The 24,732-nt window shown below is 40.9% G+C and overlaps 1 protein-coding gene across 1 annotated transcript; it reads right to left on the bottom strand.

Moving 5' to 3' along the window:
* Positions 1–1,337: 1,337 nt before the first annotated feature.
* Positions 1,338–24,732, bottom strand: si:dkey-238d18.4 (TBC1 domain family member 15). The gene is made up of 10 exons (XM_063199971.1): positions 24,576–24,732; positions 20,982–21,167; positions 20,036–20,154; positions 12,706–12,809; positions 10,928–10,995; positions 7,494–7,640; positions 5,421–5,511; positions 2,868–3,016; positions 1,991–2,132; positions 1,338–1,811 (listed from the first exon to the last, which is right to left on the bottom strand). Exons 1-10 carry the CDS (start codon positions 24,730–24,732, stop codon positions 1,652–1,654), a joined length of 1,323 nt encoding a protein of 440 aa, XP_063056041.1. The 3' UTR covers positions 1,338–1,651.

The raw sequence follows: 24,732 nt of genomic DNA, 5'->3' as shown, positions 1-24,732 counted from the left end.
AGCTTGAAAATTTTTTGTTTGATCAAAGCCTTTTCAAGCCATAAAGAGAAGTCCAGATGCCTATATCTGAACTCTTTTCACCAAGATGACTTGGGTGAATGAAAATCTTGACAGATACATGATCTGTTCACATTCTACAAACGTGTCTTGTCAGCCACACCAAGGCTGCTATTACATAGAAGACACTACTTTCCAATAGTTACCTGGCCCTTAGGAAGGGAGTTGGCCAGGTATTGCAATGAACCTATCAGTGGCAAGTCGGAGTAGGGGTTCTTTCCCATCCTAACTCCCGTCCTACCAAAGTGCTTGTTGCCTTGTGGTGACGTCGCAAGACATCTTTGACAACAAAAGATTAATTCAATATCTCGCAAAAGCGCTACTGAAAGTCTCCCAAAAGTTGATGTGGCTAGGTTGACAGCAGGGAAACTTTATTGTTTTGTACACAGATGCTAGCCTGGTCCTGACCATCCCATAATAATACCATTTCATTTCGTATTTATGGTCTGGCATTTGTTTGCTCTGAAGCGATTGCAAGAAGCAGGAAGTTTGCACTCAGTTATGGTTTGAAATTATTGGACACCTCTCACCCAATCGCCGGCAGTTACTCAACAACAACGTAGCGCAGACCAATGGCTCTGGCGCAGATGTGTACGTCATTGTCACGATCGTCCTCCCCCTTTCGCCCCCACGTGGGGCGCTTATTCGCTTATTGGCTGTTTTCTGGGGGGGCGTTGTGATCAAAATCCTACTGCTCCAGGCACAGCACAGAGAGGCACAGCCAGACTCGTAGTGGAACCAACCCTTTGGCGTAAGTACGTAGGATGGCTCGCGAGGCTACACAGATGCAGGGAATCACGTGAAACGCGAGGCCACAAGCACAGGTCGAGGACGGGAGTTTGGATATTGGAAAGACCCCTATAACATGAATGAGCTTAGTGTGGCACCACATGCACAGCTGAGGTCTGTGGTGGGACCAAACTGTTGTCAGTCAAACTGCCTCTGCACGTGATGACAAATCACAGCGACAGTCAATGACCAACAGTGATTAACCTCAGAGAATCTGTAACCAATGAAAAGGGTCAATGACTGAAGTTGTCTGGGTGGCACTACTGCTAGTTGGTGACTGTAGGCAAGTAAAACATTAATGGGTTTCAAAGGAGCTACCTAAAACAAACTTGGCGTTCTCATTGCATTTTTTTGCCCCAAAATATTAATATTACATTCGAAGCTAGTCATTTGAGTCATAATTATTTTTTGCCACAATTTTTCTCCACTTTTGATGGTACAAATACGAGCCAATGAGAGCGGCCCTTCTTATAGAGTACTTCCACCTTCTCTGCTAACCCATCCCAACGATTCACACAGGGAAAAAAACATCACAGTGTGATTGGAGGAAGAGTTGGCCATAGTTTTGTGCACAACGGTGCAATACTAGACCACCTCTTCAGGCAAAAAAATATTTTTTGCGACTAGGCAGGTTCGCCTAGTTTACTGTCTACGTGTTCATCCACCTGCAATAATACAAAACAGCACAAGGGGCAGTCACTTGAAAGGTATACCTCACATTTGTCCATAGCATACTGGGGGCCAGGTAACCATCTATTGATTGTGCTTGTTTCCCACTGAAACCATACGACTTTTCCCTTTGAAGTCATGTAAATAGGTTCCGGATCTGATTTAGGAAATGGTCTTTGCTTCTGTGACTGTGGTAGCGGCTGTTAAGATAGCCCCACGTTGAACACTTGCAGTAGTTGAAGAAATGTTCCTCTGCCTTCTTGAGGGTGCTGTTTAAGTCAAGCGTGCCCTGCAGACTGAGACAAGTTGAGTTGTTACACAAACACATCTTAGAGTTGGCTACTTACATCATTAACAAAATTCAAATCAACTCTGTCTGAACTTTTGCCTCATAAACACGTGTGCACTATCATTGATTGATTGATTGATTGATTGATTGATTGATTGATTGATTGATTGATTGATTAGTGTGTACCTGCTGGTGAACTGGATGAGCTGGACATCATTTCGGCAGTTCAGTAGTTTTTCCCTGTTCTCCAGTATGATGCTTGCACAGATAAAAAGTTCAAACGTGTACTCTGTTTTCATGAGCAGTGGCTCTATCCTGGGCTTGTCTTCTACAAATACAACAACAAAAACAATTAAACATACGTACATACCGTGCATAGTCCTACATAAAACAAATCAAGATCAATTAAATCGATCCCCACCTCACTTGCAAGAGCATATATTTCTATTCAGAGTAACACCATAGTGTAATGTTGGGCTCATATTATCTTTGTTATTGTTGGGCCCATTTAAGACAGCATTAAAGCCCCCCTAAGCAAGTTTGAATATTCCTCAAACGTTACTCAGATAGTTATTAGTCTATAGAAGCCTAGTGTCTTCCACACCATAATTAAAGTGATGCTTTACCATTTCTGGAAATGAGCTTATTTTACACCTCCGATTCAGTTATATAACTGAGTTTTACCTTTTATTTCTTATGTTCTTTCAGTTATTCTCTTAGTCTGGTGATGCTACTTCTAGTCACAAGCTAGCAATTATCATTGAATCTTCAGCTTCTTAGCTAAGATTCAATAACATATGCTAGCTAGGAGGTAAACTTTGCCCTGTCAGACTCAAGAGAACGAAGGGAAGTACAGGAGTAAGGTAAAACTCAATTATTTAACTGAAGGGAGGTGTAAAATGAGTTTATTTCCAGAAATAGTACAGTATCGCTTTAAAGCTGCAGTTAAGTTGTTTCCTTGAACTGTCAATGGATTCCGAAAGTAGTTCGCTACATGAAATAGAATATAATTAATTGGCCTTTTTTCTATGAACAGTCAACCCTGTTCTAAAGTCATCCTCACCAGCGGTCTGATTCTGGATGATCCTTTCCTGGTAGCGAGCTCGTTCAACCTGTTGGGATATGAGTTCGAGGTGATCGCATCGTAGGATCTCAAAAAGACGCAGAGCCTCGCTATGTTCAAACTCCCTCTGAAAGCCCAGCAACAGCCACCTGCAGGAGATAAGCTTAGGTTAGTCAAGTCAAGTAAATGTGCACTGTAACTCCTGCCAATGTAATAACTTCCTGCGTAGGCTACTTCAGACATAAATAGCCCGTAAACGTAAGATATTCCAGGATTTCTATGTCCCTAATGACATTCTCTTTTGACGAAAATGTAACAAAATGTAAGAAATTCTTGAAATGTCAGAGTAAATGAGAAGCAAAGATTTGTGCTGCATTACAGTTACACTCTAAGAAAATTTCCCTGCAAAATAACGGCAGTTACTGGCAATTATATTTACCTGTAATTCTACTGTTATTTCACACCAAAAATCAAATACAGCTCATTGCTGTTTAATGTATCACAGTATATAACATTTTTTCAGCAGCAATTGAACTGTTAAATAACAGTACTCTACAGAAAAATAACAGTACATTTCAGTTAAAAAGTTGAATTGTACTGTGTGATGACAGGACAATACTGGGTCATAGTTGTATTCATGAATATGGCCATGGCAACTTCCCACCCCACCCATCATTCTCCATAACTGTGGTACCCTGGCCATGTTACCACCCCACCCTCCCATCGTTCACCATGACTGGAGTGCCTTGAGCATGATACTATGGCGCAATGCTGTATTGAGAAAATGGTTTGCGGTGGCCCTTTGAAAGTGTGGGCATGAATAAAATTTCAGAGTACGCAGTGCTATGTTACAATGATAGTGTGCAAGGTGGGCTTTTTACTGTATCTCTTGATGAGCCAATGATGAATATAGCATTGGTCAGTCTTTAAAAAAATTATTTTGCACCAAGTAGCACAGCAAACAAGCAGCACTACAAGCTAGCTCTCAAAGCAATGCCTAATTTGCAGCAGGCACATTATGTGCAACAATGCCACAAATGATGCCACATACAGCAAGCTTTCACAAAGAGGAAAGTGTGCAAGCATGTAAGCAAGCTTGTAGGCAAGCTTGTAGGCAAACAAGTGCTATGCTGTGCCATGCAGGCCAGCCAGCAGGCAGGCAAGCAACTGAAGTGTTGATAGTCCAGATTTATATACAGGTGCAAGAGTACCATGTGACCAGAGTCATCAGGCCCTTGGCAGGTGACGCCCGTAATTGAATAATGGCATAACAGCCAGGCACTGATTAGCAGATTGGTTTAGATGGGGCTGCTTGTTGCAAGAGTGTTACAAGTTCTTAAAATGTTTCAGCCATTCACACTTTCATCACTATCAAAATGCATGTGCTACTCACACTTTGCTGCATCAAGCACTTTTTAAGTATTGTAGTTTCCTTAGAAATTGTTTCATCATGCTTGATAGTATCAGATAATCTTTAACCAGTCAGAATGACTTCAGTTCTTCAGGTGGTATTGAAGTTTGATGGTGATCACGGACAAGTGGAGGATGAATGGGTTTCAATGGTGCTGCCTAAAATAACTTGTTATTTTCTAGAGATGCACCGGATCCGGTTCCGGTTCCGGATCCGTCAGGATAATAGAGTTTTTCACAGGGTCCGGGTCCGGCAGGATCTTAAGCAGTGGATCCGGTATCCGGCATGTTACCTAAAAATCAGGGTCTGGTGCATGTCTAGCCTAGGCTTTTCAGTCTTTCACAACCCCAATCACTGCATGGAGTGAAATCCCTTTGGAAGCAGCTATTGCAGGCAGTGTGGCAATAAGCCAATGAGTCTAAAAAATAGTTTGCGCCAACGTAATAAAAAGGGCCCACGTGTGCGAGGTATCCGGTATCCGGTTCCGGATCCGGCAGGATCTTATTCAGTGGATCTGGTATCCGGCAGGATCTTAAAAATCAGGATCCGGTGCATCTCTAGTTTTTTCCACAACGGCGAATACTGCTATTGTGCAGTACTTACTGTTTATGCTCAATATGTGACTCAAAGTAATATTTTCACAGTAGTTGTCTGTTTTTTCGAAAAACAGTAGAATGCTGTTGCAGAATTGCCGTAAATAAACAGCTATTTGTTACAGTGTAGCCTATAGTATGGATGGGCCAAGGCTACTCAGCTCGGAATAGTCAAACATAAAGGTATGTGTACACCAAAAGCGACCTACACTACCGGAGAGACGGAAATCATCATTTCTGTACGGAGGGTCGGCAAATGAAGCAACCGGGAGCGAAGCGACCTGGGTGACCCGAGCGAATTTCAGGGAGTCAGCTAATAATATGGTAATGAGCTATGATGCATTTCTGCAAAAACGAATTGGAATGTTTATATATTTGAATGTCTCAGGCTGACAAGCCAGAGCTGTTATGTGATTAGCTAAATCAAACATGTCAATTTCATGTCCAGAGCGAATAAAGCAAATTCATGGCGAAACTTCTTCAAGAAACTTGGTTACTCGGGTAGCTTAGGTCATTTCTGGTGTACACGCAGAGTAAGAGAGACTGTACCTGTGGCAGAAGGTGAATCGGTCCATGCTGTCAGTGACAAGATGTCGATGCAGAAGGGGGTCCAGCTCCTTTAATAGTGCTGCTTCCAACTCTACAGGACATCACATGACAAATTAAAGAATAATTAGCACATACTCATAGCACAATTATTTATATATTATTATATATTATATATCATTATATATTAAGATTTTTACAACAGATTTTTGAATGGATTTTCACTTTTCCTTCTGCGTTTACAAACATTCATGTGTGCGTGCACAGCCAGGGGTCCCTCTACAACCTCTGATTGTTTGGAAACTGCTGTCACTCAAAAAATCCGCTCACATGGTTGGCTGCTTAGCATCTTGCCCCTCCTCACAGCGTGAATGTTTCTAAATAGGAAACCTATCTATATTTCAGTTTCAGTTGCTATTGTTATTGTTAATCAGACAATGCATACAGGGGTTGTACAAAATATCTGAGACACCTGTCATTTTAGTGTGGCCACCTGTCATTTTATCAAGAGCCACAGTATCCAAGGTAATGTCTGCATACCACCAAGAAGGATGAACCACATCCGACAGGATTAACTGTGGATGCAAGAGGAAGCTGTCTGAATACTCTGAAAGAGATGTTTGGGTGGTAACCCGGAATGTATCCAAAAAAACATAAAACCACAGCTGTCCAAATTACGGTAGAAATAAATGTGCACCTCAACTCTCCTGTTTCCACCAGAACAGTCCATCGAGAGCTCCACAGGGTCAATACACACAGCCGGTCACCCAAACATCCCTTTCAGACAGCTTCCTATTTTGTCCACAGTTAATCCTGTTGGATGTGGTTCATCCTTCTTGGTTGTATGCAGACATTACCTTGGATACCGTAGCTCTTGATACATCACAAAGACTTGCTGTCTCAATCAAAGATGCTGCAGTTACACGCGCACCAAGAATTTCTCATTTTTGAGCTCTGATATGTCACCCATAATGTTGTGTGCATTGCAAAATTTTGAGCAAAACTGTGCTCTAACCTATATATATATCTATATATATATGAATATATTTGTATAAAGTAGAAATGCCCCAGGCCACACCTTTTGTGTTCCTTTAAATTAGCATTCGAAATGTCAATTCGGTTTGGGATTGGATAATCTTCAAATCACGATTCAATTCACTGTGACACTGACAACGGTGTGGGTCTGTTTAAAGAAATTTGCACAGTGACCCCAAGTGTGCCTATAGGATGTTATTCTATACCATCTAATGTTATTTCAGGTGGGTGGGGTAAGAATCTCACCCCAATGTCATGATTCATGTAAGTTCTTCTTAATGAAGTGCAAATGTGCTCTTTGTGTGCAAATGCAATTGGTCTGAGGTGATCCCATAGGTGGACAAGCCAGATGTGGCAGTCCTGTTAGTGCTGGGGCCATCACAGATGAGGGGGGATGGGGGTTGGCCTTTATTATTACAGGACAGTGTGAGAGTAGACAGGAAATGATTGGGAGAGAGAGATGGGGCAGGGCCGGGAAATGACCCCGGCCGGACTCGAACCGGGGTCCCCGTGGGCAATGTAAGCCCAAATGTGTGGGGCTTAGCGTGCTGAGCCACAGCGCTCCCCAGATGACAAAAATAGTATGAACAAAATAGTCACTGGCTGAGAAAAGAATCATGAGATTTTTTTTTTACTAATGCAAGATGATATTCAGGTATGCTAACTTATTATGGCACACTTCATGTGGCATCAATATTTGAAATGGGGTGTTCATATTTTTCCTGTCATTGTAAAAGTACAACAAAATTAAAATAGCTTGTGCACTGAAACTGCACTATGAGACATGCGATGGGTGAAGACTGAAAAGCAATATGCATTTAAAAAAAAAAAAAAAATTGGGTCTTTTTCGACTTTATTGATGACAGGATAGTATGAGAGGTGGACAGGAAGCGAGCTGGAAGAGAGACAGGGAGGGGTCGGCAATCAAACCCGGGTCGGCCGCACAGCAGACGAGTGCCCCACCGTTAGGCCACGGTAGAGCTAGCAATATGCATTATTTGTTACATTGGTACATTGGTTACAGGGTAAGGCAAAACATACCTATTTTGCGGTGCAATCCATCGACGTGAAAGTCTTTGGAGAAGGTCTTCATGTAACAGGAGAAACTCCAGAAGGTGTCGACCTCCGAGTCCAACACTACAAGGAACCGGCTACAGATGTCATTCATCCCCTGAGCATAGCTAACATCTGTAACCACGCACACACACACACACACACACACACACACACACACACACACACACACACACACACACACACACACAGAGTCACAAGTGGTAGCCTCTTTGTGCAGATAAGCCCAACGGCAGGCCCATTCACTCATTGCTAGAAAGACTCAACTACATCACAGACAGACAGACAGACAGACAGACAGACAGACAGACAGACAGACACACACACACACACACACACACACACACACACACACACACACACACACACACACACACACACACACACACACACACACACACACACACACACACACACACACACACACACACACACACACACTGAGTCACAAGTGGTAGCCTCTTTGCAGGGATGGGCCTGCTAATAGAAAGACTCTAGTAACAGCTTCAGATTGGGTCATTACAATTTTGGTGACAGTAAGGTTATAACATAGTCTCTGGTCTGGTCTGTGGCTTTGCAGTCAGATATTACAGGAAGATGGAAAAGGGTGGCTGCACAGATGCAGACTAGACACATTTGTCTTGATGCAGATTTGCCCCAATCTGCAATTACTATATCTCTGCAGTCATACACATCTCCATCTCTTAGTTTATCTGGCTGCAGAATTGCAGTTGCAGTTTGGGGCAAATCTGTTTCCAGTCAAATATGTGTAGCAAAGGGGAGTACAGTTGCCCAGCCGGGACTCCAACCCGGACCATCTAGGGTAGTAAATTGCGACTCTGACCATTACACCAACGAGCCTGTTTTTTTGCTGTAGCGGTCAGAACCCCAGTTTACTACCCCAGAAGGTCTGGGTTCGAGTTCCGGCGGGGCAACTCTACTCCCCTTCGCTACAGTCTGGTCAGCATCTCTTCAGTCAGATATTATTGGGAGATGGAGAAGGGTCTGACTGGACTGCAAAGAAACACACCAGACAGATTTGTATCAGAACAGATTTGTTATGAAGCACATTTCCCCCAAAATAACTGCAACTGCAAACTGTATATTTGTTCTACATTTCAAGAACAGAGAGTAGGTGGGTCATTCTATAATTAGAGTTACTTTTTAAGTGCGTCAGCACGCATTTATCTTTTATATAATACAAAAAATCAACAAATGACATAATTTTCCTCTGAGAAAATGTGTATATATATTATTGTTTTTTTTTTTTTACATTTTTATGCCGTCCTATTTTCCAAATGTCAGATTCAGTCTTCATATTGACATGTAAAAAAACTGTTAAATATTTTTTTTAAATATAAAATAAAATGTATTTACAGTAGTTATTATTATAGTAGTTATTATTATAATATGACAAAAGTGTTTAAAAGTGTCATGAACTCACACCCCAGCCTCTGTAATGTTGCCTTTGTTTATTGCCTAATGACTTTACTGTCTCTGGTTTTCTCTCTGTGTGTTTCTCTCTCTGCCTGTCTGGTTCTGTCTCGTTCTCTCTTTCACTTTCTCTTCCTGTCTGGTTCCATCTCCCTACCTGTCTGTCGCTCTCTCTCTCTCTCTCTCTCTCTCTCTCTCTCTCTCTCTCTCTCTCTCTCTCTCTCTCTCTCTCTCTCTCTCTCTCTCTCTCTCTCTCTCTCTCTCTCTCTCTCTCTCTCTCCCTCCCTGACTGGTTCTCTCAGTCTGTGTGTCTCTCTTGCTCACTCTGCCTGGTTCTCCAAGTCTCTCTCTCTCTCTCTCTCTCTCTCTCTCTCTCTCTCTCTCTCTCTCTCTCTCTCTCTCTCTCTCATTGTCTTTCTCTCTATCTCTCTCGGTCTATCCAGAGCCATACAGAGGGGAGAGTCGGGCAATCTCCACTGTGTCCTAGGGCCGACTTCCGCATTAGCAAAATTAGCTGTTTAGCATCTCAGAACTGCTTACAGTTTTTCTCGATTGGTTTGGCTAATTTCTCGAAACTGAGATGACATTCTCAAAACAACACGGACAAATCCCCAAACCAACTTGCAATTTCCCAAAACAGATTGGCATTTTTCATTGCTTTCATCAGATATCAAATGCTTTGTACATGTCTCAAATGTTTAGTACATCTCTGCAGATGGATATGTACAAATACCCTTCAGTTGACACATTCAGCATACATTTAGCACATTTTCCAAATAAATTGACCTTGCTTATCTAAACGAATTAGACAATTCTCAGTCTAATGGTTGCCCTCTCCAAAACATTATTTCATTGTGTAAGTCATCATATGCAAAGTGGTCTACGCAATTCCCAAAACAGTGAAGGACATCATATTTTAAGAATTTCATTACATAGTAAATTCATGACAGTGTTCAACAGGTCAGATGGTATTGTAACTTTACTAGTTAGTAGAAAATAATTTTACAACCGTGTATACTACAGTTTCCTCTGTTATTTGGCTAATTTCATGACATTTTTTCAAGCGACATTCTGTTTTGAACAATTGCTAGTTGCTTTGGCATTTGTCCATGTTATTTTGAGAATGTTATCTCTGTTTTGAGAAATGAGGCAAACCCATGAGAAACCTGTGATATATGTGCATTGCTTTCTGTATATGAATTTACAGCCCAGACACAGATTATGTAAAATGATCTCAGTTACTTTGAGCTGGAGATGAGGCAAACATGTGAGATGAGGGAGTGAGGGAGAATGAGAAAAACTGGCTACAAGGGAGGAGTTGTGAAGGAGTGCTTGAGAAGGGTGTGTGGAGGCAGGAGGAGACCAAACTTGAGCATTCTCCTTTGCACTGGGCAGGCAGAGTTTGGGGTATCATGCTCTAATACAAAGGTGGGGAACCTTTTTCATTCACGGGGCCACTTCAAACTCCTCCAAGGACCGTAAAAGTCAGCCAAGAAATGGACTATGAACACAAACCAGGATTTCCCCCTGCACTTAAGGCCTATATTAAAGGCAGCCACCTTTAAAACCGGTCACACCTTCTCTCTAGGTCCCATGAATATGACTTAATTGTATTGCAAATGTGATGTCTAAGATTAATGTACAAAATATGACATATTTCATGTGAAGCTGCATAACATTAAAAATATATCGGGGGCTGGATAAAACGGCCTCAAGAGACATAGCTTCCCCACCCCTTCTCTGATAGATGATTCTTTGGTTTTAAGTGTGTTGTGGCTGTGATGAGCTGTGTCTCTTGTTTGTTTCTCTGTGTGTATCTGGGATTAATGAAGTATTCTTAACTCTTTTCACCTACTCTTTAATTGAAAATGATACATGAAAAAGCCTACATAATTTACAAATGGCCTACGGCGTAATTTGCATTAGCATTGTGAAAGTGATGCAAGAAAAAAACACGTCTGTATTACCTGGATGAAAAGCCGCGTACGTAATGAGGATGTCTCTCAGTACAAGAAGGTTTCCAAGGCCTTCACCCCTTCAAGAAAAAATAAAACAAAGAAAAAAATCTCAAGAATGTTTTCCATTTCAAGAAGAGATATCCACACTAATTTCTACTACTCTAATAAAGGTGTAAGTGACTGCATTTTCTCATTTCTCAATCTTTGAAATACTATAGTACATTTAGGTGCACAGCACAAGTATACTGTGCATGTTATTTGACTATTCTGCAATACCACCACCTACAACACACACACACACACACGCACACGCACACGCACAACTCGACATAGATAGACGGAATGAGCGACCTGGCGTACAGAGTTTCTGCTAGTGACTAAAACGGCATGCATATACTGTATACTGTGTACATCACTGAAACTTAAGGTTCAAGATTCAAGATTCAAGATTTTTATTTGTCACGTGCTTCCTTGTGCAAGCACAATTGGCAGTGAAATGGGGATTGCAACTGCTCTGTGCTGTGTTGGATGGTAAAAAATAAAAATAATAAAATAAAATAAAATAAAAAATAATTAAAAATAGTTATTGTCTTAATTCAAAAAGCGGATGGCTTGAGGAAAAAAAAACTCTTATGCAGTCTCTCTGTTCTACATCTTATGGAACGTAGTCGTTTCCCTGAGGGCAGCCTTTCGAACATGGAGTGACTAGGATGGAATGTGTCTTTCATAATCCTTTGTGCTCGTGTCTTTGCCCTTCTTGCATATATATCTTGCAGCCCTGGAAGGATGGCGCCACTGACATTTGAATGCCTGTTAAGGCTTTAGAGTTTTATTAATGGTGCAAGATGGCCCCAGTTGCTGTTCAATAAGCCACATATCCATAATGTGAATTCCAGTAGTGTCTAATGGGTAGCCGTGGCCTAATGCAGTGTTTCTCAACAGGGGTGCCGGGGAAAATTGGCTGATAAATAAATTATGTAATACAAAACATATTTGTCTAAATTGATAAGTTAATGCTAGTCAGTGGAATCTTTCATCTGCCATTTACGCACAATAAAGTAGGTCACCCCAGTAAGCTGCAACTTTGAACGTAGGTCGTGTGACGAAATGTGTTACTTTTCTAAGCTTGTGTGGTATCGGATGCGATGCCATGTTACGGCTTGTTGGTTTGGGGTGCCTTGAAATTGTTAATGAATTGAAAGGGTGCCTCACCTAAAAAAAGGTTGAGAAACACTAATGGTTAAGGAGATGGGCTTCAGATCAGATGGTTGCAGGTTTGTAGCCCACCCTTCCAAATTCTATGGCTGAGATGCCCTTGAGTAAAGCCTGGCTCAAACTACACGACTATCAGTCCGATTCTCGGCTGAAAGGCCCCCTTAAGACAATCAGTGGAACGTTACCCCCCCCAGGACCATCGCAAGCGATTGTCGGGAAAGATTTCCCCGTCGTGTGCGACGTTCTTTGGCAGCTCAAAGAGTCGCCGATCGCAAATCATAGAAATCAAACAGTGTTTGATATTTGCAACTGGAAATAGAACGTCGGCATTGTCTCGGTGGTTGTGAGCAGGGATAAGATTGACAGTTGCGATTCTCTTCTAGTGTGCTGTGCACCCCGACGTCAAAATCGGACACAAATCGGGAGTCGTGTAGTTTGAGCCTGGCTTTAGGCACCTAACCCCACATTGCTCCTGGATGAATAACTAAATACATGTAACTGTTAAGTCGCTTTGGATAAAGGCCTCAACTAAGTGTAATGTAATGCAATCTCCTGTTTTCAATTTGACTTACAGGTAATAGTTCAGGTCTCTGTCAGTTCTTGGGACGTCCTTATCAATAATGCGGATGGCCTCCTGCAGTTCCTCTAGGTTGATGTCAACACGTTTCAGTAATATCTGGATTTGACAGATAGATGGAGAGCAATTCATGAACATTAAATATTGGCACATTATCTCTCCTGATATTTGTATGAAGTCCTTCTGGACACACAGTCTTACTAAAATTGTCAATATGGAACTTAAGAATTGGAATGCGGAATAACCGCAGAGATACACCAGCGGCGACGCGATTCAAGCGACAGAGTGTAGCAGCAAGCGATACGAGAGATTGAGGAGACTAGAGTATGACCGTACAGGCAGAAGGCAAAGCATTCAAGCATTCCCATTGGCTGTGGTCACTGACCTCTATACAGTCATTGGCTGTCGCGGCTTGTCGCCGAACCGCGTCATAGAAAGTTGAAAAGATTTCAACTTCAAATTGTCGCGCTCGTCGCGCAAATCGCTCTAGTCTCCAGAATTGCTTTTGTCTCTCGACTCAATACAAAGTCAATTACTTCCGTCGCTCGACTCGCTCAGATCGCCGCTGGTGTATCTCTGCGGTAAAGCTTGACCTGCTACTGTAGAATCCTGCAAACAATTTCCATCAAAGTCAATTCCTTGGATGAGATGTTAGGTCATATTAACATGCTTCATCCAACATTCTGTCTTGTAGAATTTCAGAATTATATTTTCTTTTTTCTTTTGCGTTTCACTATTGCTCTGTGATGATCCTCAAAACGTCTGTAACATCACCCCTCCCCATTTCCCTGCTGAAAAAAATATTGGCACATTATTGTTTGTTGTAAATTCTCAACCTGACTATCAGGACTGCAACTGTCTCAGGCAATTTGGTCTGGCCAATACACATTGCCAACCCATTTCTCCAAGGGAAATGCAAAGGGCGTGTCTAGCTTATGTTCATGAAATGCATCCGTATTCTACTGCCTGAAGCTGCAATCAATCAGATCACCCTTTCCTTCACTCACCTGCTACCGCAATCTGTGCATAATAGCGTTTAACATGCCCCATTGAGTGGAGATGCTCGGAGTTAGAATGAATTTGTCCCTTTTCCCATTAGGACAGTGGTTCTCAAACTTTCTCAAAGAACGCCCCCTGGAACTCATCATAAAGCCTGCCACGGTCCTCCTTGTTGACAATGGTTGTGAAAGGTGGTGCACAGAAAAAATAGGGTGGCACAACTATGCAAGGAGGGCCTTGGCTGAAATCTACCGGTATATTGGGGGGCCTTGTCACAGTTAAGTTTGGGAAGCCCTGCCCAATGGGTCCCCGATTCCCCCTGGGGGGCTGTAGAGCCCTGTTGATAAAAACTATGAATGACATGCCTTACCAGACTACTCTGAGAAGTGAAACTTTCTATCTATCTATCTATCTATCTATCTATCTATCTATCTATCTATCTATCTATCTATCTATCTATCTATCTATCTATCTATCTATCTATCTATCTATCTATCTATCTATCTATCTATCTATCTATCTATCTATCTATCTATCTATCTATCTTTATCTGTAACTAGTATGGGTGGACACAGGTTAGAACAATACCAAGAATAACCTTTGAGTTCCAAACATGGAAATTGTTTAATGAATACAACACTGTGGTACAACACTGTGGTAACAAGTAGGAGCAGGATAAAAATTACTTATATGTGACAGAAATTGCTGCATTGCCCCCTCAAATCAACACTCTAAGAAATTACTGTTAATTTAGGGCAATTCTGCAACAGCATTCCACTGTTTTTCGAGAAAACAACTACTGTGAAAATGTTACTTTGAGCCAAGTGTTGAGCATAGACAGTAAGTACGGCACAATAGCAGCATTGGCCGTAGTGGAACCAACCATTTTTCTGCAGCGCCATTGAAACTAGGGCTGCTACGATTAATCGACTAATCGACTATAAAAATTAGTCGGCAAGAATTGTCAAAGTCGACTAATCGTTTCATTTACAGTATTTCTCAATTGGTTTTGTACATTTCTCGAATCTCTCTCGCAATTTGCAAAACATAATATTCATTCTCACAACAGCTTTAACAAATGGCAAAACACCGTGGATGACCTGCAAAACCAAGTCTCTTGCTCAAAACCCTTGGTTTGTCTTTCAAAACCAAGCTTTTGTGTCAATGAACGTGTCAGTGCCAGCAGAATGGTTAGTCATTGTGTCATAGTGTATGGACAAGCTAGTCAAATCGATTTGTCATGTTGTCAATTGACTAGTACACTCTTGAGGATCTTTTCTGAAGCGAAATGTTGTTTAGATTGGATGGGAAATGTTGTAACTTCAACTTTATATTACATTGATCAGATGAAATTGTACTAGATATACATTCAGAGTATGAACTATTTATTGACAGCCAACTCGGTTGAGGAGTCAAAATGCGCCCTCTACCACCCCTTTTCACTTGTCTAGCAGAACCATGTGAATAAGTATAGAAATGTTAAGCAAAATAAGTTTGAAACAATGCACTGATACTGTATAAAGTGCTGTATAAAGTGTTGTGAAATTCTAAGGAAATATTGTAATTTTGTGTGGAGCGTAATTATAAAGGGCACATGAGGCATAGAGTAATGTAATGCAGTACAGTGCCTATTGTTGTATTGCATGCCTGTTTTCTCTTTCCCTTCTACTGCTTTTGATTAGAGAGAGTCAATATTTACCAGCGAGCAATTTACCAATTCAGATCACATTTATAGACAAAAATCCAATGGAAATTATACAGTGCTTAACACATTATGGCAGCTTGGTAAATCATTTTGCATGGTAAGACTTATACTATGACATAGGGCCTAAATGTTTTGGGGTTTGAGATAGTTTTGTGTATTCAGGGACAATGCTTTTTGAGTGATATGACAAAAGCAATTGATAATGTACGAAAAAGCTGAGAATTGTACACAACCATCTGCATGGTGATGAAAGCATTTGCTAAATGCTGAAAACTATGAGAAACGTATTTTACCATGTGCACAGATAACAGCAGGAAGTCACAATTGAACAAGAAGTTTTGAGAATGATTATTCTGTTGTGAGAAATGTACAAAACCAATTGAGAAATACTGTAATTCAATGCTTTTTTACTTACTTTTCTAATGCTTTATTACTTTATTGAAACCTAAAATTGCCCAGCACGTATGAATTGGACGTTGTACTGTATCTCGGAGTAAATAAGTAAGAAGTAAATAAGCAACTATCATGATTTAAAGCTCATTGTGAGCTCAGGGACCTAATTTTAACAGTTTCTTTCTTTTTTCCCCAATTTCCTTGAAAGTGCTAGAGTACTTGAAAAATTAATCATTTGACTAATCGACTATTCGAAAAAAATAGTTGATAGATTAATCGGCAGAAAAATAATCGTGTAGGAAAGCCCTAATTGAAACCCATTCATCCTTCACTTGTCCGCCACAGCCATCAAGTTCCAATACCACCCAAAGAACTTCAGTCATTCTCACTGGTTAAAGATTCTCTGATGCTATCAAGCATGAAACAAATTAAAACAACTTAAAAAGTGATTGATGCAGCACAGCATGAGTATCACATGCCTTTTGATAGTTAGACTATATTTTTTAAGTGAAGAAAGTGTAAATGACTGAAACATTTTAAGAATCACCATGAATACCATTGAATCAACCCTAGTCTTGCTGTGGTTTATCCACAGGAGTAGCTTTCATAATAGTAGTAGCCCATGGTTTATAGTTATTCATGGTTTTTAGGGTAACCATGACATGAACCATGGTTTTCGTGGTTACCAAAGAAAACATGAAACCCCTGAATAACTACTTTGAGTCGCTGTGGTGTAATGGTTAGGGAGTTGGACTCTAGATCACAGGATTGCAGGTTTTAATCCTGGCCTCACCATTCCGTACACCTCCATCCATAGCTGTTGCCCTTGAGCAAGGCACCTAACCCCACATCGCTCCAGGGACTGTAACCAATAGCCTGTAATATCTGTAAGGCGCTTTGGATAAAAAAAAGTGTCAGCTCACTGTAATGTAATGAATGACTATTAACCATGGTTAGTTGTCATAGTAAAACAATGGTTAATTTTTGCAAGGACAGAGTTAGAACATGGTTAAATCACAGTTTAACCATGATTGAACCATAGTCAATCAATGGGTAAACTATAGTCACAAACCGTGCTAACAAAACGTGAAAGATGTGTGGCATGTTTTGTGGCATTGTTGCATATTATGTACTTGCTGCAAATTATGTTTTGCTTTGAGAGCTTGCTTGTAGTGCTGCTTGTTTGCTGTGCTATTTGGCAGAGATGGGACCAAGTCACTAATTTGCAAGTCGCAAGTAAGTCTCAAGTCCTTCCAATCAAGTCCGAGTCAAGTCACAAGTTACGACACATTTGACCAAGTCAAGTCCAAGTCCAAGTCGTGCCAAAGCCAAGTCAAGTCAAGTCCAAGTCCAAGTCGTGCCAAAGCCAAGTCAAGTCCAAGTCCAAGTCTTATTTTTTCCAAGTCATTAACAAGTCACCTTGTATTCTATGTGCAATATTGACAATTACCTTTGGTCATAAATTCATTACCTCTCCACACTGCTTTGCATGTCCCCCTTCGCCAGTCATGTCCCGAAAATCGACCATGGTATACTATGATTTCAGTTTTTTGAGCATGGTTCGGCATTGGTTTTTGGTTTTACTAGGTTTAACTATAAATTGAACCATGGTTTTACTCTGAAAACTAACCATGGTTTTACCACGGTTTATAATTATTCATTAAATTACTTTTATCTTTTATCCAACACATATATTGGTGACAGTCCTTTGAGCAATATGGGGTTAGGTGCCTTGCTCAAGGGCACTTCAGTCATGGATGGAGATGTAGGAAGAGGTGGGTTTAAGGGTGGGATTCAAACCTGCAACTCTGTGATCTTCAGTCCAACTCCCTAACCATTACACCACGGCTACAGACAAGCTTTCATGTTTTTTTGGGTGACCATGCAACCCACACTTGATCATATATATTTTTTAGCATGGTTTTTGACTATGGTTGAAGGTAAATCATTTATTTTTTCTTTCTTTCATGCATTTTTTTCACACACAAAATGCAAAAAAAAATATATTCATTGACTTGGAGCACAATTGCAAGTCATTGCAAGCAAAAACTGACAAGTCGAGTCAAGTCTCAAGTCAATAGCGTACAAGTCGAGTCAAGTCACAAGTCACTCCTAATATTGGCAAGTCAAGTCTCAAGTCGAGTCATTTGTGACTCAAGTCACAAGTCAGTCCGAGTCACAAGTCACAAGTCCACATCTCTGCTATTTAGTACAGACGAAATGCTATTTTCATAAAATCACCATTGGCAGACACATTTATTTGTATTTCCCTCAAGAGCTGATACATTGAAACCCACCTGGCACATTGCCATCGTAACACAACACTGTGTACACTGAAACTGCATTTATGGCACACACATACAAAACCAACACCTCAATACAGCATCGTATTGGAATGGTATCATGCTCAAAGTGCTTCAGTGATGGTGGACGATGGGAGGGTGGGATGGACCTATTACCTATACATCTACTGTGTAAATATTGTAGAGTACTTTTAGTTTAACAGTACTAATACTGTGTATATTCAGTAGAGTACTGTTATTTTAATAGTTAAATTGCTGATGAAATATTGTAGTGTACTGTAATACATTAAACAGCATTATGCTGCAGTTGATGTTTGGTGTAAAACAACAGTAGAATGCAGGTAACCAGAATTGCCTGTAGCAGGCTGTGGCCTAGTGAGTTAGTGGTTGGGGAGTTGGCCTTTCAATCTCGGGTTATGGGTTCGAATCCTACTTGATCTCTCGCAAGGGCTGAAGTGCCCTTGAGCAACCAACATTAATCCAGGGACTGCAATCAATACCCTGAACATCTGTTAATTAAGCAATATGACACGAGTGCTGCCCTGCTAAGGCAAAAGGCAGTAACTTCAAATTTTTCAAAAATGAGTTTTTGTCATATTTGCAATAATAAGCATCAGTTTTATCATGTGAACAAACATGGAGTTTGAAATCAGTTGTTTTGAGGGTAAAAAAAGGTGTAAAGTAAAACAAGCTGAAAATCCTTTGGGTAAACTAAGGCAGAAGACAGTAACTTCAGTTACTGCTTTTTGCCTTCTGCTCTGGACCTGCAGAATTCTGGAACTCTGATGTTCCAAACTGAGGCAGAACACAGTAACTTCAGTTACTGTTCATCTGTTAACAGTTAAAACTCCTTCTTTAAATTTCAGTCATGTAAATAATCAAAAAAATATCAAATGAAACTATTATATTATGAAACATGATCAGCCTGTTAGGAAATGTGTGTAACTATTATTTGAGGTAGTATGAAATACAAATACACACACAAAACCCATTTATAATTATATTATTATTATTATTATTAACAATTTATATGTTAATAAACATGACATTTTGTCATAATGACTCTAATAGTGTGTATACTGCTTAAATTATATGTGAAAGTTGTATTTGTTGCTTATTATTCAGATTTAAAATGGAAGTTACTGTCTTCTGCCTTAGTATGACTAATTGTCATTCCGGGGGCAATGCTAAGGCAGAACACAGTAACTTCCAAAAAAGGGTCAAAGGTTAACTATTTGTAAAATATTTTTTTATGAATAGATGTAGGCAGGCATACACTACAAACTGTGAAAATTACAGCTTTGTAGCTATAACCAGATTGTGGTGACATTCATTTATTTTAAGATAACTTTAACATCATTTTTCTCAGTTTCACACTCTGGTGAGTTACTGTCTTTTGCCTTAGTAGGGCAGCGTGTGAGTGAGGTTGTTCTGGGACACCCTCACGGGTGTGATTCGACGCAGGCACGAAACCGCAGGCTGAGTGCCGTAGGTAGGCTAATTACACCCGTGAGGGTGTCCCAGAACAACCTCACGACCACAAGTGTTATATTGCTTTTATACAATAGTTCCTTTGCTAACACAATTAGTTCATTGAAAGAAATGTTAAATTATTTTAATTACTTTATCTGATTGTTTATTTGCTTGTTCCTCCGCTCCGGAAAAATAGTTCCAGTTATTGTCTTTGGTTGCTGCGCAACGCGCACCACGTTGGTTACGGTTACTTTGTATCGTTGGTGGCGGAGTGATTATTAGATGTGAAGAGTCATTCATAGAGTGTTGGAGGATACCCTCACTCCTAGTGACGTGTAGAACGCCTCTTGTTCAATCACAATTTGTGAAATAATTCGACCGGATCTAACTATTGTATAAGTTGCTTTGTAGAGAAGTATCAGCTACCTAAGTGCAATGTAATTTAATGTAACCTCAGTCTGTAGTTCTAGAAAAGATTTCCTTTCCCTTGCTTCTCTAGGCAGTCGCGAAACCTCTTCCTGGATGAGACTCTGTCGATGGCGGAAGAAGTCAACGGCAGCAACTATCTCCCCTGCTTGGAGAAACAGCAGACAAGGAGACAGAAAGGTCTAGGGATGTACATTTTGAAACAGATTCTTTTTTTTGAAATGTAGCCTTCATTTTGAAACAGATTTTTTAAAAAGATGCACTGTGTAAGATGGTGGCTAGAGTAGGTATTGCAACTATGCTGCTCATCAAAGCCAATTTGCTAGGGGTGAATCGAAGTTATTTTGGAAATAAACCACTAGAATTGCACACTGAACTTTTAAGCCAAGTACTAGATAAACAAATGTGGTAACACTTTACAATAAGGGATGAACTAAGGGAAGAACAAACTAATGATTAACAAAACATTAAAAAATTACTGCAAATGAGTAGGAAATGTTGTGTTAATATTTTATATCTATAGATAGATATTTTGGTAACACTTTATTTTAGGGATACATATATTAGCACGAATACATACAATGTTCCTTCATAAGTAACTTGTAAGGCATGTACAAAGCCAAATCAAACATTTGTTAGGCATGTATTCGCAAATGTCTTGTTCATGCACAATAAGGGATTTATTACCAATTTAACCTTAGTAAGGACCTAGTAGGCCTTGGCATTTGCTTAGTACATGCCTTACAAGGTACTTATGCAGACATTAACATTGTATGTATTAGTGCTAATAGATGTATCCCTAAAATAAAGTTTTTTTTATAAAGCATTAATAAAACTAAGCATATACTGAAACATTTGTTAATGTTTTGTTCATCCTTATCTCATTGTTTACCAAGTCTTTATACGATTTTTTTATGCATCCCTCATTATACATTGTTACTAAAATAGTATCAAGTGAAGTTGTGTGTGTACCATCAGTCCCGTTGAGTTGCAGGTGCACCGCACCTGGACAAATGTGTTGCCACTTCTGCTTCATAACCTGATAGCGAACAACCATTTGTTCCTGAATACGAGGGCGCTCCATTGCTGTGGACCTGCTTGGGTACATACCAAACAAGAACTGCCACACAGGCGTCCGCTCCTGGGGTAAAACACCACCTGATGAGACAAAGTGAATGAATGAATGAATGAATGAATGAATGAATGAATGAATGAATGAATGAATGAACGAACGAATGAATTCGATGTCACCATGGCAAGAAGAAGTTCTCCAATTGCAAAATGTATGACTGACATATTTAAAACAGCTCACTTGACACAGTATTGTGCATCTTTTTTTCAATCACTTTGTTGGGCCTACATTTCTTTCTTACAATAATACAAGAATAAATACATTTCTCAAAAACATTGAACAAAATTGCAAAACAAACAAATTACACCATCCTTGTCCTGTGGTCATTAAATAATCATTCATCCATCCATCCATCCATCCACCCATTCATTTTGTAATGACAGAATGGATTTTGATGGTAATCTGTCACTAGCCCAGAAAAATCCTGTTGTTCTCACCACCAGACCTCCTCCACAAAACCCAAGTACAGCTTAAAAGGTGCACTGTGTAGGATTGTTGGCCAGTATTGCAACTATGTTGCACATTCAAATTGTACTGCCTATTGCTAAATTGATTGTTTCATTAACATTTACAAAGTAATAAACTAATATTTATTAGTATGACCAAAGTGCAGCATTTTCAGCTAAAATATGTATGTATGTTCAGCTAATGGTCCAGAAAGCGGCGGCGCGTCTGGTGTTCAACCAACCCAAAAGGGTGCATGGCACACCACTTTTTGTCAACCTGCATTGGCTACCAGTGTCTGTCCGAATTCAACACAAAGCTCTGACCCTTGCCTACAAAGTTAAAGCAGGTTCTGCTCCGGCTTACCTTAAGGATATGTTCAAGCCATATGTTCTTACCAGGGCATTGCATTCCTCCAAAACCAACCGTTTAGCCTTGCCCTCTACTCACACAAGGCAACCCCAGTCCAAACGGTTTTCCGTCACTGTTTCTCAATGGTGGAATGAGCTACCAGTTGCTACAAGAGCAGGGTCATCCCTCTCAACCTTCAAGAAGCTAGTGAAGACTCACCTCTTCCGAGAAAGCTTCCCTGCTTAACATTCTAACATAAATGCACATTCTGTTTACAATTTGGAATGCATAATTTACCACCTGCATTCTGTTCTCCACTCAACTGTCATTTACCTGAATTAGCACGAAAAGATAGGCACGCCTATTTAACCAGCTGCTTCTCATTCTCTGCTCTGCCGTCATTCGCTGGAATTTCAGCGCACAGAAAATTTGGAACGCCCCTTAATTAAATATCCAGCATTTATTCTCCACTCACCTGTCTCCGGTCAGAAATATTCTTTCTCGCTCTTACCACCACCTCCCCTTTCGCCTCCCTTCTACCGCTGTTCGATCGATTCGTCAGGTGTCTTGCATACGCCACGTAACCTATCTCAACTTCTCAAGTGCAGTGGTCCCTGTGGGCCTGTGGACCCCGTGAAGCGCTTAGATGATCTGTCCACCGCGTGGACAGCCACTCTTCTGCGAGAGTGGCACGATCATGAGAAGTCCATTCTCCAGCAAGAACAAAGATAGGGTGATTTGCCCTAGCTTTCCTCCAGCTCACCCGCTCCATTGCTCTCCTACCATCATCCACCGGGGGTGTCCGCTCAGAGTTCACACATATCTGCTGGTGCAGATACTGCCCGAGCTCTCAGTGGCGCCCGTACTCCCGAGCTCGAGAATGTTTGCTGCATAGACATTTCTCGGCCGTGGCAGTACTTCAGCACCACGTGTGACGGAGGTCATCTTGCACCTGGACCTCGTCAACTACAACGGTCCAGCAATGGGAGACACAGTACGATACCGCTGGGCCAAGAGACCAGTCTCTCGGCCCAACGGCACGAGACTGTATGAGGATATCGGAGGGAGGTTTACCAACGTTCCATGCCAAACTCTGTGCTAGTTAGCCTCCGTTACACACGGCCAGCGATCTTGCCCAATACGCCACGTAATCTCTCAGCTTCTTGAGTGCAGTGGTCCCTGCGGACCCCGTGAAGCACTTTGATGATCAGTCCACCGCGTGGACAGCACGATCACAAGAAGTCGGTTCTCCAGCGAGAACGAAGATGTATGCATAGGCCTACATGCTTATTCCAAATTTCAGAGAGTGAACTATTGAACTAATTCTACTCACCTTGTGGCAATAAAGGCAATCTAATCTAATCCAATCCAATCTAATCTAATCTATCTAGTAGGTATATCCTACCATTAGAGCCACAGTAGGGCCACACAGTGCACCTTTTAAACATACTCAGTGGGTAGGCCTATATATTCCCATTGCAGACCATGAACATAATCACGGCCATCTCATTTCCTGTACATTATATCCTGTAGTTGTGTTAACATTAGCAGGGCAACAAGTCAACATTATCCTATGTATCTGGAACGAAATTGTCCAACAACACAGAGATAAGATTACGCCTACACGACTTCTTTCAGAGAATTGCTGTAATCAGAGATATTCAATTTGCATAACGATAAATAGGCCTACTGTAGTAGCCTACATAACAGTACATAACAGGCCAACACACAGTCAAGTGTTTTCAGCTCTGTCTAGATCAGGTTTCTGGCAGTAAAACCAATATCGCAAACTATGCCGACTACAAAAGTATCACTTGAACCTGTTTGAATCTAGTCTCCTGTATGTGCTCACCCCCAGATCTAATATATCTATATTCCTCCTTCAGTCGAAAGTCCTGGACAAGGGCCCCCCCAATTAACTGCCTAACCTACAGCTTTTCAGACGCATGTCAATGATGTCTAGGTGATAACTGGGTGAGAATTATTTTAACAGATATGTAGGGATGTGGTTTATTTGATCAGATAAGGTTGTGGTTTACCATTTAATCAGATCAGTTAAGTTGTGAGAGCAGGGGTCAGGGGACGATACAAGAGGCCCTGCACTGAAGGTGCAACCTGTTCCAGAGGTTCTCTGCACTAACCCGGACCCCTTAATGGAGCAGAATGTTTTTTGTTTTGTTTTTTTGCTGTTGTTTGTTTATTTGTTAAACCCCAAAATTACCTAAGGGGACTTTGTCTTTGGCTCGAAAAGACTGTCACAGTAGCCATTGTTTGCTAGAGTTTCAGACCTCCTCAGAGGTTTGATTGATTGATTGATTGATTTTATTTGACATCTTCAGTTCATATAAATAAAATAGCCTATAGATGATGATACATGATTGAGTTTCATATAAACCGCACCACATACTTCAGGGTTTAGGTCAAACCCTAGACCGTCGGACAGTGTCAAATAGCCTAGTAGTATAGGCAACAACCTCAGTTGGCTGATTTTAAACAATGTTCTATGGGCCAGGCCTACAACAAAAGACTCAGTGTGTTAAAACTAGGGCAAAATATAGCCTCCGTCTAATCTTCTCCAGCACTGAAAAGTCCAAGTTGTCATACATTTTAATGTTTACATTTAGCATATCTTAGCCTACCGTTTAGAAAAATGTACTTCCTCAGTCTGGATTCATCGACACGTCCATCTTCGTCCATTACACCATGCAATCGTATCGATTTACGCGATGGCACAGGTGATGAGACAGCGGCGCATCGTCTTGGCCGTCCCACCCTCACGCGAGTAACGTCATTCAT

This window comes from Engraulis encrasicolus, chromosome 5, assembly GCF_034702125.1.
Source record: "Engraulis encrasicolus isolate BLACKSEA-1 chromosome 5, IST_EnEncr_1.0, whole genome shotgun sequence".
Lineage (NCBI taxonomy): Eukaryota > Metazoa > Chordata > Actinopteri > Clupeiformes > Engraulidae > Engraulis > Engraulis encrasicolus.
The sequence above is the reverse complement of the archived record's forward strand: the minus strand, read 5'-3'. Positions and strand labels throughout refer to the sequence as shown.

Coding starts and splice junctions, on each gene's coding strand:
- si:dkey-238d18.4 (XM_063199971.1), bottom strand. CDS start 24,732: ATGAATGACGTTACTCGCGTGAGGGTGGGACGGCCAAGACGATGCGCC. Junction 10,996..12,705: donor AGAGACCTGAACTATTACCT/GTAAGTCAAATT, acceptor TTTTTCTTGAAG/GGGTGAAGGCCTTGGAAACC. Junction 5,512..7,493: donor TGGATTGCACCGCAAAATAG/GTATGTTTTGCC, acceptor GATGTCCTGTAG/AGTTGGAAGCAGCACTATTA.